At 37.2% G+C, this 14,073-nt stretch overlaps 2 protein-coding genes across 2 annotated transcripts; both read left to right on the forward strand.

Annotated features, from left to right (window-relative positions):
* The first annotated feature begins 498 nt into the window (after positions 1-498).
* On the forward strand, positions 499-1,158 carry LOC135157537 (uncharacterized). The gene has a single exon (XM_064113461.1). It carries the CDS (start codon positions 499-501, stop codon positions 1,156-1,158), a length of 660 nt encoding a protein of 219 aa, XP_063969531.1.
* Positions 1,159-8,569: 7,411 nt separating this feature from the next.
* Positions 8,570-12,707, forward strand: LOC135157538 (uncharacterized). The gene is made up of 2 exons (XM_064113462.1): positions 8,570-8,728; positions 11,543-12,707. The coding sequence occupies exons 1-2, from the start codon at positions 8,570-8,572 to the stop codon at positions 12,092-12,094; spliced, it is 711 nt and encodes a 236-aa protein (XP_063969532.1). The 3' UTR covers positions 12,095-12,707.
* Positions 12,708-14,073: the final 1,366 nt, after the last annotated feature.

The raw sequence follows: 14,073 nt of genomic DNA on the forward strand, positions 1-14,073 counted from the left end.
TAAATAAAAAAAAGGTCACTCGGCAAATCTTCTCATCTTTATATATTTTTTTGAGAATAAAAACAGTTCTTTCTGGCCAATGCAATACATTGTATGGACTCAGAACTTGTTTATGAATATCGTGGAAAGCAAAGAGTGAAATTTAAAAGAAAGTTTTGAAATAAACCAATGACACAATTTACCTTTAAGAGACGAGATAAAGCATATAAACGTGGACTGACTGATGATTATCACAAACTCCCTAACAAGGTTCAGCATGATATTAAAAAGGCTAAAAAGAAGTTTTACCGTAACAAAATCGAATGCCTGAAAGAGAGTGAGCCTGGTAAGTGGCATAAACAGATTCGCTCTCTAACTGGTGCTTCCAAACGACCCTTGAAAATCTCTAGTGATAAAACTCCTCTACAAATGGCAAATGATTTGAACTCCTTCTTCGCTAGTATTTGTACCCAATTACCCCCTTTGGACTTGTCAAAATTACCTGCATATCTTCCCGCGATGTTCCCCCCACCTTTGATAAAGGTGCATGAAGTTTATGCTCGTCTCAATCGCCTCAATGTTTCAAAGGCAACGCACCCTAATGACATCCCTATTAGACTGATTAAGGAATTTGAACTTTCTTCACCCCTCACCAAAATCTACAACGATTGTCTACGTTCTGGTTATTTTCCCTTGATTTGGAAGAATGCTTCAGTTTGTCCCGTCCCGAAAGTTCCCAATGTGATAGATTTCTCTCAACTAAGACCGATCTCAGTAACGACAGCTTTCGCAAGGATCTTTGAAAGTTTCCTGGCTGAATGGCTTACTTCAGACCTTGGACATCGCATGGATTGTTCACAGTTTGGCAACTTGAAAGGTAGTTCCATCAATCATTACCTTGTGAGCTTGTTAGATGTCATCCAGCGCAATCTTGATAAGCAAGGGCACTATGCAAATCTATGTGCTGTTGATTTTATGAAGGCCTTCGGTCTCATTAATCACACATTAGCTATCCAGAAGCTGATTGGTTCTGATGTGGATACCTCTGTTCTTCCAACGGTCTGCAGCTTCCTGACTCATCGCTCCCAAGCAGTGCGTTATCAAGGAAAGACTTCAAGTGCTCTGGACCTCACGTCCCTCAAGGGACAAAGTTGGGTCCTGTCATTTTTCTTGCCATGATCAACGATGCCACTTTAACCACTAATAATCGTTGGAAATACGTGGATGACCTGAGTCTTCTTGAAGTTGTTCGGAAGAACCAAGTTGGTGCCATGTAGAGCCATATTGATGCCCTGAGCGATTGGTGTGTTGAAAATGATATGAAATTAAAACCTGAGAAATGTAAGGCTATGCAGTTTAGCTTCATGAAATCTCCTCCTCCTAAAGAGCCTCTTCATATCAATGATTGCCGTTTGGAATGGGTAGAATCCTTGGTGTTACTTGGAATCACGATCCAGTCGAATAAAGTCTGATCGTCAGGTTGAGCTCATGATCTCTCGCACCGCAAGGCGTTTTTATATTCTTAATGTTCTTAAGAAGCATGGTGCAAGTGTAGATGATTTGTGACCATCTTCAAAGTCTACATTCGCCCACTTTTAGAATTTGGATCACCAGTTTGGAGTTCGAGTCTTACTGCAGCCCAGTTGGAAGAACTAGAACGTGTTCAAAAGCAAGCTCTACGCTGCATTGCATTCCCGAATGTTCTACCTTATTTTGATCAGCTTACGTTGACTAAATACTCTCAAAGAACTTAGAGATGACCTCCTGCTTCGTTTTGGACTTGGATTACTAAAATCTGAGCGTCATCGAGATATGCTCCCCCCTACCAGGAGATCCCAGTCCCGCTTGAATGTCCAGCTGCGGAACTCTGAATGCTTAGATATACCTTTTTGCAGAACTCGAAGATATAAACAATCCGCGATACCACACATTGTATCAGTATTGAATTCACAATGATTTTGTTGTATTTTTTATATTATCACAAACCTTGCTCAATTCCTTTATTTCTTACTTTCCTATTGTTTTCCCTTTTCTGATCTTTCTCTTTTAGTTTTTTTCCTTTTTACCCCCTTCTTTCTTCACTTTCCTCTTTTACTTTACCTCAAGCGAGTAAATGAGCTCACTGTGATTTTGATTTTGTGCAATATTCAAAGCTTGTTACTGCCATATTTTACCTATATGTAATTTTATTTTAAATTGTAATGTTTTCTGAACTGGTCTTTATCCCCCGGCAATCCGGTGATCTGCACAATTTTTTTTTAAAGATCAAATGAATGTAACAGTTAGCTCTAGTGCACGTATATACTTTTATTTATTTATTTATTTATTTATTTCTGATATTTTGACAGGGTAGCCCATTCACCAATAAGTAGTGGTCTTCCATGGGGCCCTGAATAACAATAAACATATTTACAAAATGCATAACGTATGTACAGAATGTTACAGCATTAAGATTCACATGAGGATTTGAATGTAAAACGAAACATTAACAAACTTAGCAGCAAACAAAATGCAGACGGGCACTCGTTTGACGTAAAATAAAATATCAATAAATCAAATTAACTAAGAAGGACATCTTGAAAACATTGATAATATACACCAAATCATCATGGTCATGCTAACACAAAATAAGCACAACAGTGGATGTTCCGCAAGTTATTTATAAATTACAAGTTCTTTTAAACATAAGGTTCATAAGGTTCATAAGGTAGTATTTATTGTCCAGATAAATAAATAAGTGGAAATTTGCATTTTTACATGGTATTGAACATACATAACATAGCATAGAAAATGAACATATTTACAGAAAATCAAACAATCACATATAGTCAATTATGATATACACGTGCAAATGCTACCCACTGGGTAGCATTTTAAAAAAATACTGTTATTGACATTAAAATTAAGATTGAAATGGAAATCTGAACTGAAAGTTAGATATCGGATATTGAATTGAAATTACATTAGAATTGTAATAAATCAGTACTATAAATCTTCACAGCGTTGTCCACTTGTAATTGTTATTGTTATCAGTATTTACATATTATTTTTATTTTCAATATTATTGTTTTAAAGAATTAACATCAACTACCCGACAAGGTAAATTTACATTATTAGGCATATCATTATTCTTATACAATCCCTTCCTCATTCAGCATTCGGATTGAGCTTGGCACGAATGAGTTTAAGAACCTATTTGTTCGACAACGTGCTGACCGTAGTCTATTACCAGATCTCATCCTTTCGTAGTTTACATTCAATGGGTGATCATTATTGTATAGTATCTCTTTTGCCTTTTCAAGTATTCTGTTTCGACATACATCAGTGAAGTTTAGGTCGTGTCCTGTTATTTTTTCTGCTTGTCTGACCATTCTACTTAGTATATTCAGATCTTTTTTGCGACAGCTTGTGAACCAAACCACACAATCAAATATGAGGATGCTTTCAATAAGTGATCTATAGAATAAAACCATTATGGTGCGGTCAACATGGAATGACTTCAATTTTCTTATGAAATACATCCGTTGTATTGCCTTCTTGTAAATTGAATTGCATTGATCTCCCCATTTTAATCCATCGTCAATAATGGTACCTAAGTATTTGAACTTATGAACTATTTTAATTTCCTCTTCATTGATTCTAACACGACAATCACTTGGTTCTACTTGTTTATTATTTCTAAAGTCAAATATCATTTCTTTGGTTTTTGTTGCATTGAGATCTAAGAAATTGTCATTACACCAGTCGGTAAACCATTTTACACAGTTTAGATACTCAAGTTCACATTCCTTAATTAGACCAACTATAACTGTGTCATCTGCGTATTTGAGAATAGAGACATTTTGAGAAAGGTAACGACAGTCATTGGTATATAGAACAAATAGGATTGCAGAGAGCACACAGCCCTGGGGTGAACCTGTATTCGTTACCATGGGATTGCTCAAAGCATCTTGGACGCGCACGCGCTGGATTCTATTCCGAAGAAAGTCAGTTAGCCATAAAATTAGGGACGGTTTCACATCCAGACATTTCAGCTTCTCGACAAGTCGATGGGGTTGAATAGTTTTAAATGCGGACGAAAAGTCAACAAACAAAGTGCGAGCGTACGATTTCTTTTCATCTGTGTGCTTGCAGAGAAGATGTGTCAAATAAAGGATCGCATCTTGAACGGACTTCTTTGGCTGATAGGCGTACTGATGGGGGTCAACCAGGTGCTTTATGGGTTGGAGAATATACTTCAGTATAATTCGTTCTAGGCACTTCATCGCTATTGAAGTCAATGCTACTGGACGATAGTCGTTATGTTCAGAGGGGCGGGGCTTTTTTGCTACAGGGATAACAATAGAAGACTTCCAGCAAAGGGGTATCACTTGTTTATCTAACGACATTTGGAACAAAACGCAAAACGGCAATGCCAGTTCTCTCGAGCAATTACGTAGTACCTTTCCGGTAATTAGATCGGGCCCGGATGCCTTCCTTGGATTGATTCTATTGAATTGGGCTAATACATCTCTTTCTTTAATCTTAATAGTATCATCTCGAGAGTCAGTTAATTCAGCTATCTGTCCGTCTATTATATCACTGAAGTCATGGGTATCAAACCGTCCGTAGAACCTATTAAGTTCATTTGCAATCTTAAAAGGGTCATCAACATTCGCGAGTGATTGATCTCTTTTGGGAACATAGTCGGTCATTGATTTCAAACACTGCCACGCTGCTTGCGGATTATTATTTTGAAAGTGATTTTCGAGCTTTCTTCGGTAGTCTCGTTTCGCTCTGTTTATTTCCTGACGCAGTCTAGTGTGAAACGACTTTACGGTTAGTCGATCACCGGCATCGAATGCTTCCTTTCTTGCTTTGATGATTCCTTTAATATCTTTAGTAATCCAGGGTTTAATATTTGGGTACACCTTAATCGTTTTACTTTGTATATGTAAATCCTGACAAAAAGACGATGTAATCATTAACTCAAATATGATTTGAACCAAAACATTCTCTTAAATGAAATGACAGAAGGAGCTGTTCTAATTGAATTATCAAGCTTATTCCATTCAAATATTGAAGATACGATTGGACTACACTTATAACAATCAGTGCGAAACTTGGGCACGCGTAAATATCCACTGTCTCTCTGTCTGGTATGATGTTCATGTACATCATTTGGATTGGTTAAGTTTACCTGAAGGTAAGAAGGTGCTAAATTATGAACACATTTATATATCATCAAAATGCGTCTGAGCTCAAATCGTTTGTCTAGTGTCATCCATTTAAGACTTGTGAACAAATCAGCCGACGGTGTGTCGTATGTCTTGTTCAATATAATTCTTGCAGCCCTCTTCTGAATTTTTTGCAGCTTAATTGTATGGGATTGAAATCTATTCGACCATACAGCAGAACAGTAATCAAATCTTGGCAACACTAAACTGTTATAAAGCAACTTTAAGGACTGCACAGGCAAAGAATTTTTCGCTCTCTTTATTATGCCAATGCTTTTCTGAGTAAGTTTAAATACATTTTCAATTTGTTTTGACCATTTCAGTTCTTCATCTATCAAAACTCATAAGCATTTGGTGAATTGAACTCTATTTATCAAATCACCGTTTAACGAAATCGTGAAAGAATCTATTTTCCTGAGATTAGCACGAGAACCTATTATCATGACACAAGTTTTTTCAGTGTTGAGGACGAGCTGATTATCTTTAATCCATGCCATGACCTTGTTTAATGCAACAGTTAATTTTTCTTCCAAAACTGTCGCATCATTCGCACTGACGGTAAGTGTCGTGTCGTCAGCGTACATATCTATAATACCTTCATGAATACATCCAGGTAAACTATTAACATATATTGAAAATAAAAGGGGACCTAGAATTGACCCTTGTGGCACGCCTAATTTGACGATTGAAGGGTGCGATTTGGCTCCTTTGAATTGTGTCACTTGTTGTCGATCAAATAAATATGATTTGAACCAAGTGATAGTCCTCTTACTACAACCAATGCAAGTTAATTTCTTTAAAAGCAGCTCATGGTCCATGGTATCAAAGGCCTTCCGAAGATCTATGAACGCAACTCCAGAAATAAAATTGTTATCAATGTTTAACCCTAAAATGGCCGGGGGGGGGTTGAATCAACCCCCCCCTCAACATTTTCTGCGATCATTCTGCCGCGCAAATTTTTTTGACCGCGCCACTCGCAGAGTTTATACTTTTAAGTCTTGCGCATCTTTTGAGACCAAATTTACGACGCCCGGGTACGCGGTTCTGAAATTACGCAACATTTTGTAAGTGCATGTCAGACCAAAAATTGTTCCAAAACGTGATTTTGTGTACAAAGTCAATGCAAATTGAGTTTTCTCATCTTATTCATAAAGATATGATTATTTTTACTTTAAACAGCTGAAAGCAATTGATTTTAGCATAATTATGCTTCAAAAAGGTTGTGCACTAAATCTGGTGAAAAAAACAAAGAAAAACAAAAGGTTGAAAAACAAAGAAATACATAAGAAATTCATAAAACAATAAAATACATAAGAAATTGATTTCCAAACCAAAGTTTTTTTCAATTGCCATTGTTAAGAATGCTACAAAGAGTATTTTTACCAAAAATTTGCATTCTAGGAGCTTTATTTAGTGAATTAGAGCAAAAAGTATGATTTATGCATAAATTAGCATAATTAATTTATATAAAATAAAATCTCATTATTTTGGAAAATTTTACCATACAGCCTTGTAGATTACATCACACACTACCAGCGTGCAAATTTTTGCGGCGCTCGCGCGATCGGCGGCCGAGATCTCAAGGGGGGGTTGAATCAACCCCCCCCCGGCCACAGAACAGCCAAAAAAGCCCGGCCTAGTTAGGGTTAACGACCCCTGATTTACAAGTTTTGCAAGGGCAGTAGTTGTTGAATGCATAGGCCGAAAACCAGATTGATTTGGGTGTAATAAATCATTCACGTCCAAGAATTCACTTAGCTGTTGGTGAACAGCCCTTTCTAAAATTTTACTCACGATTGGTAATATAGAAATTGGGCGGTAATTATTCAACGAAGACATATCGCCAGATTTAAATATTGGTACTACCCGAGCCTTTTTCCATTCACGAGGAACAACTCCAGTAGTAAGGGATTTGTTAATAATATCACAAAGGGACTCTGCGATAATATTTTTTGTCATCTTTAAAAGTTTGCAGCTGACATGATCTTCCCCAGTTGATTTATCTATACTCAGATTATCAATCTATTTCAAAACAAAATCTCTAGTAATCAACTCTAGCTCAAATTGAGAGTGAATTGAACCAACATTTGTATCACCTTCTACTTGAACTCTCTGTTGAGACGTATCCCTTTGCAGGTCCTTAGTAATATTAGTAGCATTTGAAATGAAAAATTCATTAAATGCTTCAGCAATATTTGCAGTGCCCGACACATCTGTTCCATCTACGTTTATGGTGTTGGGAGAAATAGGTAATGACTTGGCCACAAGTTCTCTCAAACATCTAAATTGTAATTAGTGCCAATGCCTATCTTTCTTGCCATTATCTCATTGACCACACATCTCACCTTTTATTCTCTTCGTTGACTTATTCTTGGTAATTTTTTATCACTAACTGCTATATTTTTAGAAGGTTAAAACCAGCTTTGCATCCATATTTTCCTCCTATTTTTCTTACTCTCCCCTTTCTGTTGATCTTCTTTTCCATATTTCCCTTCATCTTCCCCTCCTTTACCTTTCCTTTCTGTCACTTTCCACCCACTCTCTTCCCTTTTCCACTCTCTCTCTTTCTTTCTCTTCCTTTTCTCATTTGCTTTTTTATATTTACTGTTTCCCGTAATATTGGTTTCCTCTCACTATCTCTCTCTCTCTCTCTCTCCTTTTTTTTTGTTTATTTTTGTGCCCGTATTAAATGGTTATACATGTAGTAATCAATATGTTACTTTTTAAAGTTTTTTTTTTTTCATTGTTTTTTCCCTGGTATATCTTTTATGATTGTGTAATATGATTATCGGTTGGTTGAGTAATTTTTTGCTTATATTTCATCTTTATAATATTGTACTTTGCCTTTGTTTATACTGTACACTGGATTTTTCAGTCTTTGGACTGTTTTGCCAGTTTTCTTGATTAAATAAAAATACCATACTACTACTACTATTACTACTACATATATTATCATATTATGAGCGTTTTCTTTTGTGAATATTTATTCAATAGCTGTTTTCAAAAGTCGGCGCTGTTGCTATATTGAATCGCATAATGCAGGCGAGACTGCCCGAGGCGTTCCCCTTGTTTTTTCAACTAATCAAAAATTCCACTCAAAATTAAATGTTGTCCGAATTTCTTGTAATGTATTTCTATGTTTCCACTAATAAAAAATTCAGCTCACAATAAGTTTTGATAGAAGTTCTTGTAATTTATAAAAGGTCATTTTTCCACTAATCAAAAATTCACTACAAGTATTGAAAGAATTTCCATATATGTATGTATATTTATTATCTTCACTGGTCATTGGGCACTTATAATCAATGTCCGTTGATTCTTACGTCACAGGGGAGCCTATAGGCCTTGAATATCTCAACCAGGCTCTATTCACAATGCATCCTAAAGAGGTTGAAGGAGACAGGGACAATGATGAGGGCGTCAATGATTACGATGATGATGATGATAACGTCGATGATATGGACGTCGTTGATGATGATCAGGAGGAGGATGAAGTCAGCCATGGAGATGCCCAGCTTTTGGGAGTCTCTGATGTAAGTATCGCAGTATGAATTTGTGACGTTTATCCATCTCTGAATACAATTTTCCTAGGCACTGCATACTATTACCCCAGCTTTAGCATGGCTTATGTACCTGATCAGGTGCTCAAGCATTGAAGGAAGTCCTTCCACCTTGGTATCCAATTTTACTATACCTGGGTGGAAAGTGTTCACTGTAGATATGTGCCTTGCCAAAGGACGCATTAACTGAGGTGAGATTGAACCCCAGAGCTTGTGGTTTAGGCTTCAGTCACAACTCAAGGGCACTAACCGATCGATTGAAATTTAGTCCACCGCTGGATTTCTACAAAAATCGCCCAACGATTTTTGTCTCACCTGCATAGCAGAGTGAGACTATAGGCGCCGCTTTTCCAACGGCGATGGCGGCGTCAACACCAAATCTTAACCTAAGGTTAAGTTTTTTAAATGACAGCATAACTTAGAAAGTATATGGACCTAGTTCATGAAACTTGGCCATAAGGTTAATCAAGTATCACTGAACATCCTGCATGAGTTTCACGTCACATGACCAAGGTCAAAGGTCATTTAGGGTCAATGAACTTTGGCCGAATTGGGGTATCGTTGAATTACCATCTTAACTTTGAACGTTTATGGATCTGATTCATGAAACTTGGACATAATAGTAATCAAGTATTACTGAACATCCTGTGCAAGTTTCAGGTCACATGATCAAGGTCAAAGGTCATTTAGGGTCAATGAACTTTGGCCAAATTGGGGGTATTTGTTGAATTACCATCATAACTTTGAAAGTATGTTGGTCTAGTTCATAAAACTTGGACATAAGAGTAATCAAGTATCACTGAACATCCTGTGCGCATTTTAGGTCACATGACCAAGGTCAAAGGTCAATGAACTTTGGCCATAATGGGGGTATCTGTTGAATTACCATCATAACTTTGAAAGTTTATGGATCTGACTCGTGAAACTTGGACATAAGAGTAATCAAGTATCACTGAACATCCTGTGCGAGTTTCAGGTCACATGATCAAGGTCAAAGGTCATGTAAGGTCAATGAACTTTTGCTACGTTGGGGGTATTTGTTGAATTACCATCATATCTCTGTAAGTGTATTGGTCTAGTTCATAAAACGTGGAAATAAGAGTAACCAAGTATCACTGAACTTCTTGTGCGAGTAATAGTAGTTTTCAAAGTCAGCACTGCTGCTATATTGAATTGCGTGATGCAGGTGAGACTGCCAGAGGCATTCCACTTGTTATAGAAATCATGCGGGCTGTAAAGACTTATTTGGCCCCCTGTCGATTACCCATTACTCAAGGCCAAAGCGGGGGAACTTTTCTGTTTGGTATCCGAGCAGTGATCAGCTGACAACCCACTGATTCCCGGGCGTTCTCCCATTGACCAATCTCTGAGCGGCCAGTGATCACTCAATAGCCTTTGATCCAACTAGTTCAATTTTTTACCTAAATTGTTCGACGGTGACTGCTCTATTACGTCGGTGCCCAGATGGGGACCAAGCATATTTAGGGCGGCGAGTGAAAAGTGAGCATGCACCACCAGAATTTTAAAGGGATGGTCCGGGCTGAAAGTATTTATAGCTTAACAAATAGAGTAGAATTCATTGAGCAAAATGCCGAAAATTACATCAAAATCGGATAACAAACAACAAAGTTATTGAATTTTAAAGTTTAGCAATATTTTGTGAAAACAGTCGTCATGAATATTCATTAGGTGGGCTGATGATGTCACATCTCCACTTGTTCTTTTGTATTTTATTATATGAAATTAGGTTTATTCAATTTTTTTCCTCCAAGAACTAGAAAAATTGGATTGACAATTGATTTAGTGCATTAGATATTTATTGCTGCAACTTATTTCATTATAAGAGAGACATATTATTCACATAAGTATGAAATAATGAAAAAATTAGGATTTTATGTAATAACATAAGAAAACGGAAAGTGGAGATGTGACATCAGCCCATCTAATGAATATTCATGACGATTGTTTTCACAAAATATTGCTAAACTTTAAACTTCAATAACTTTATTATTTGTTATCCGATTTTGATGAAACTTTCAGCATTTTGCTCAGTGAATTCTACTCTATGTATCAAGATATAAATATTTTCAGCCCGGACCATCCCTTTAACTTTGTGCTGAATCTTGAGCGGCGACTTAGCGATGCCCCAAACACCAGTTGTGCCCGGATGGCCGTTGCTCAGTGCTAATTTTGGGGGTTGTAATCTTAGCCTAAGAGACTTGACCACTGAGCCACAATGACAAGACAATGACTTGAAGTGGAGAAGAAAACAGAAATTATGAAGAAAAGAACATAGATGATGAATAGATGTGATAGCCCTGTGAATTAAGTTCTATTCTTCAAAATATTGTTTCCTTTTTAACTTTTTTCTTCAACTTATGATGCTTGAATGTTCAGCACACTCACTTTATTTCAAAGAAAGCAGTGACATGAAAAGTTTGTGCCTGACGTTGCTTCATGATTTTGTTTCATATACATTGCACCTTCCTAATTTGATTCAGCTCTGTTTTCTATCTCATATAAAAATTTGTAAAGGTCGCAAATTAACTTGGCTTTTTAATAAGCATTTCATGGAGTGAAATTGAAAAGGAGTAATGGAGACTTGGGGTTGCACTTACATGAAAGTTGAATATTTCATGGAATTCCCCATATCTTATATATTAATAGGAATTTAATTTGCAGTAGAAACTGATTGTTTATAACAAGTTTTCCCTAGCAACACAAGAGTACCAAACAGTATATGAATTTAATAACATCTTTCCCTCCCTCTTTTATATGCTTTTATAGAATGGAAAAGGAATACCAATGGTCTTAGACCAGGGCACATCACAGATCCCAGCAGCAGTTCAGCCAAGCTTTGTAACAGTCAACCTGTTGGATCCTGCTTCTCAGTCTTCAAAGGCTTCTACCGTCTTCACGCCTATCCAGCCAGCACCTTCAACTTCGACTCCTACGTTGATGCGAATTCAGTTAGCACCACAAACCTCACACTCCAAGCTCAAGCCCATTCTACCAGCATCGTCAGCCGCAGGTCCAAACTCCAGGACTACAGAGCCAGCTACAATCTATCGCAAGAGTCGCACAAGTCCAGTAATTCCCAAATCAACCCTTTATTATAGGAAACGCAGAGCCCAACAAAGAGCAGAAGGGAAGGGAATTAAAACATACAAGCCACGTACAAGACTGCCCATATGCAGCCAGTGCGATCGGGAAAGGGACCGGAAAAGTCACACACAGTTTTACGGCAGGTGGTATTGCGCACAAACTGACACTCGATCTTACCAAGAATGGCGAGCCATGATGGCGGAACAACGGGCAAAGAAAAAGAAGTTGAAGTGATGAAGCTACATTTTTGTCTGTTATCTTGGGAATTTGACACAATTTGGATATTAAATCACCCAAAAAAGAGCAAGATTAATAACTAGCAGACATCTGATGCCACTAGAAATTGCCTTATGGTCAAGTCGTCATCTTAACTCTCCTTGCCCTGATGACTCTCCTTGTCCTGATGGTTCCCAAGGCAAAGCAAGCATGGCCGTAGAATATCGGGCTCTACACCCAAATTGCTTTCCCCCAAAGATGCCTGTATTACAGATTTTTCCAAATCTATTCAAAAGATTTTCCAACGTGTGGGGCCAGCAAATAATCCACTGCCCATGAAAATCAAGTCCCATATGACTTTCAAGATGACCATTTCCCTCCAGGAAGTATATATTTAAATCTAGAGTTGTGAGGAAGAAAGGAAAGTTTAGGAAATTGTCTGTCTAGCCAACTTGAATGTGTTGCTATGTATCGGTAAACATAAGCTCAAGTACAGGATGGATTTCAAAATCCTTCCGACTTTGAAGGCTGTCTATGGTATAGCTTCAGGATATGTGACCACCCTCATTATAGAGCAACATCGTCTATATTCTGGCTTGAGCTCATCTGGTACTGGTGTCATGTACCCATCACACACTTAAGCAGATATGGAGACCGTGCCTTTTCCTCTATTGCTTCACGCCATTGGAACTCCATTCATTGCTCTGTGAAGTTGACAGCATCGAATTCTTTAAATCATGCATCAAAACTTGCATATTTTAGCAGATGTGTAGTCGGATGAGCCTGCTCCAATGACTGTTTTTAATAGAAATATGGGGCATTATAAAATGCTGTGGATCATCATCATCACATATGATGACTGCGTGGAATGTTCACTCTCAAAACTAGTATGATAATGTCAACTAGTTTGGTTTTTTAATGCTGCCAAAACAAAACCAATTTTCCTTTTTAAATGCTCTGAGATGGCAAAACAAACCAAGGTGTTGAAAATTGGTCATTGTTTTGAAGGTCCCAAGCCCTTGTCAAAAGCAGAGGGGAAAACCAAATGCACATTAGAAAATAAAAATATTGTGGAAATTGATGTAGCGTTATAACAAAAAAAAATATCTTTTTTTCTTTCTGAAAATTTTAGTGACCAAATAAATGGATAGACATTTATGTGTGACTGCAATAGAGAAGACAGGCAGACAGAGAGTGAGATGAAGAAGAAATGAATGAGAATGAGATTTAAAATCAAACAGAGAAATCAGACATTTATAAACATTGCCTTTTTTTTCCTGCCTAAGCTGGCTTGTTTAATGAATTTCTCACTGGTACATTTTGTCCCCCCCCCTCCCCGTCTCTGTTACAGGTATTCCAGTCCTTGTCACAAAGTATCAGGTCAGCTAATAATAATCCACCCCTACCCCCCCCCCCCCCACATGAAAGCTCAGACTTGGAATGTATTCAGCCTTGTACCCCTTATTTTCATTTTCATACAATACATGACAAATGTAATAACTTGGGGAATTCATTCATTGATTTTCCATTTAAAATGTACTTAATCAAGAATATACAAACAAACATTAGGAAGCATAAAATAAGACATTATACAGATGAAATGTATCATTTACAAAAAAATTCACTATGGTTTGTTTACATAATATGGATGCATAAGAGGAAACTTTGATGCCCATGAAATCAGTGTGCTTGTTACGCTGGGTCACAAGGGGAGTATATAAACAGAAAGAAATTAAAATCCACTCGCACAGAGAATGCCATACACTATGGGGGTGCTGCAAGAAAACATTTGCAATCGTTTGAAGCAAATTTTAAGTTATAGATCAGTTAAAAACAAATCAATTTATACTTGTTGATGCAAGAAATATACCAGCAATCACTTGCAAGCTTACAATTAATTGCAAGACTTATGATTGACTTTGAGACCTAAAATTGACTTGTTATCAATTGCAAGTTTCTTGCAACACCTCACTATTCTTAATGCTTATTTGAACTGA

This window comes from Lytechinus pictus, chromosome 18, assembly GCF_037042905.1.
Source record: "Lytechinus pictus isolate F3 Inbred chromosome 18, Lp3.0, whole genome shotgun sequence".
NCBI lineage: Eukaryota > Metazoa > Echinodermata > Echinoidea > Temnopleuroida > Toxopneustidae > Lytechinus > Lytechinus pictus.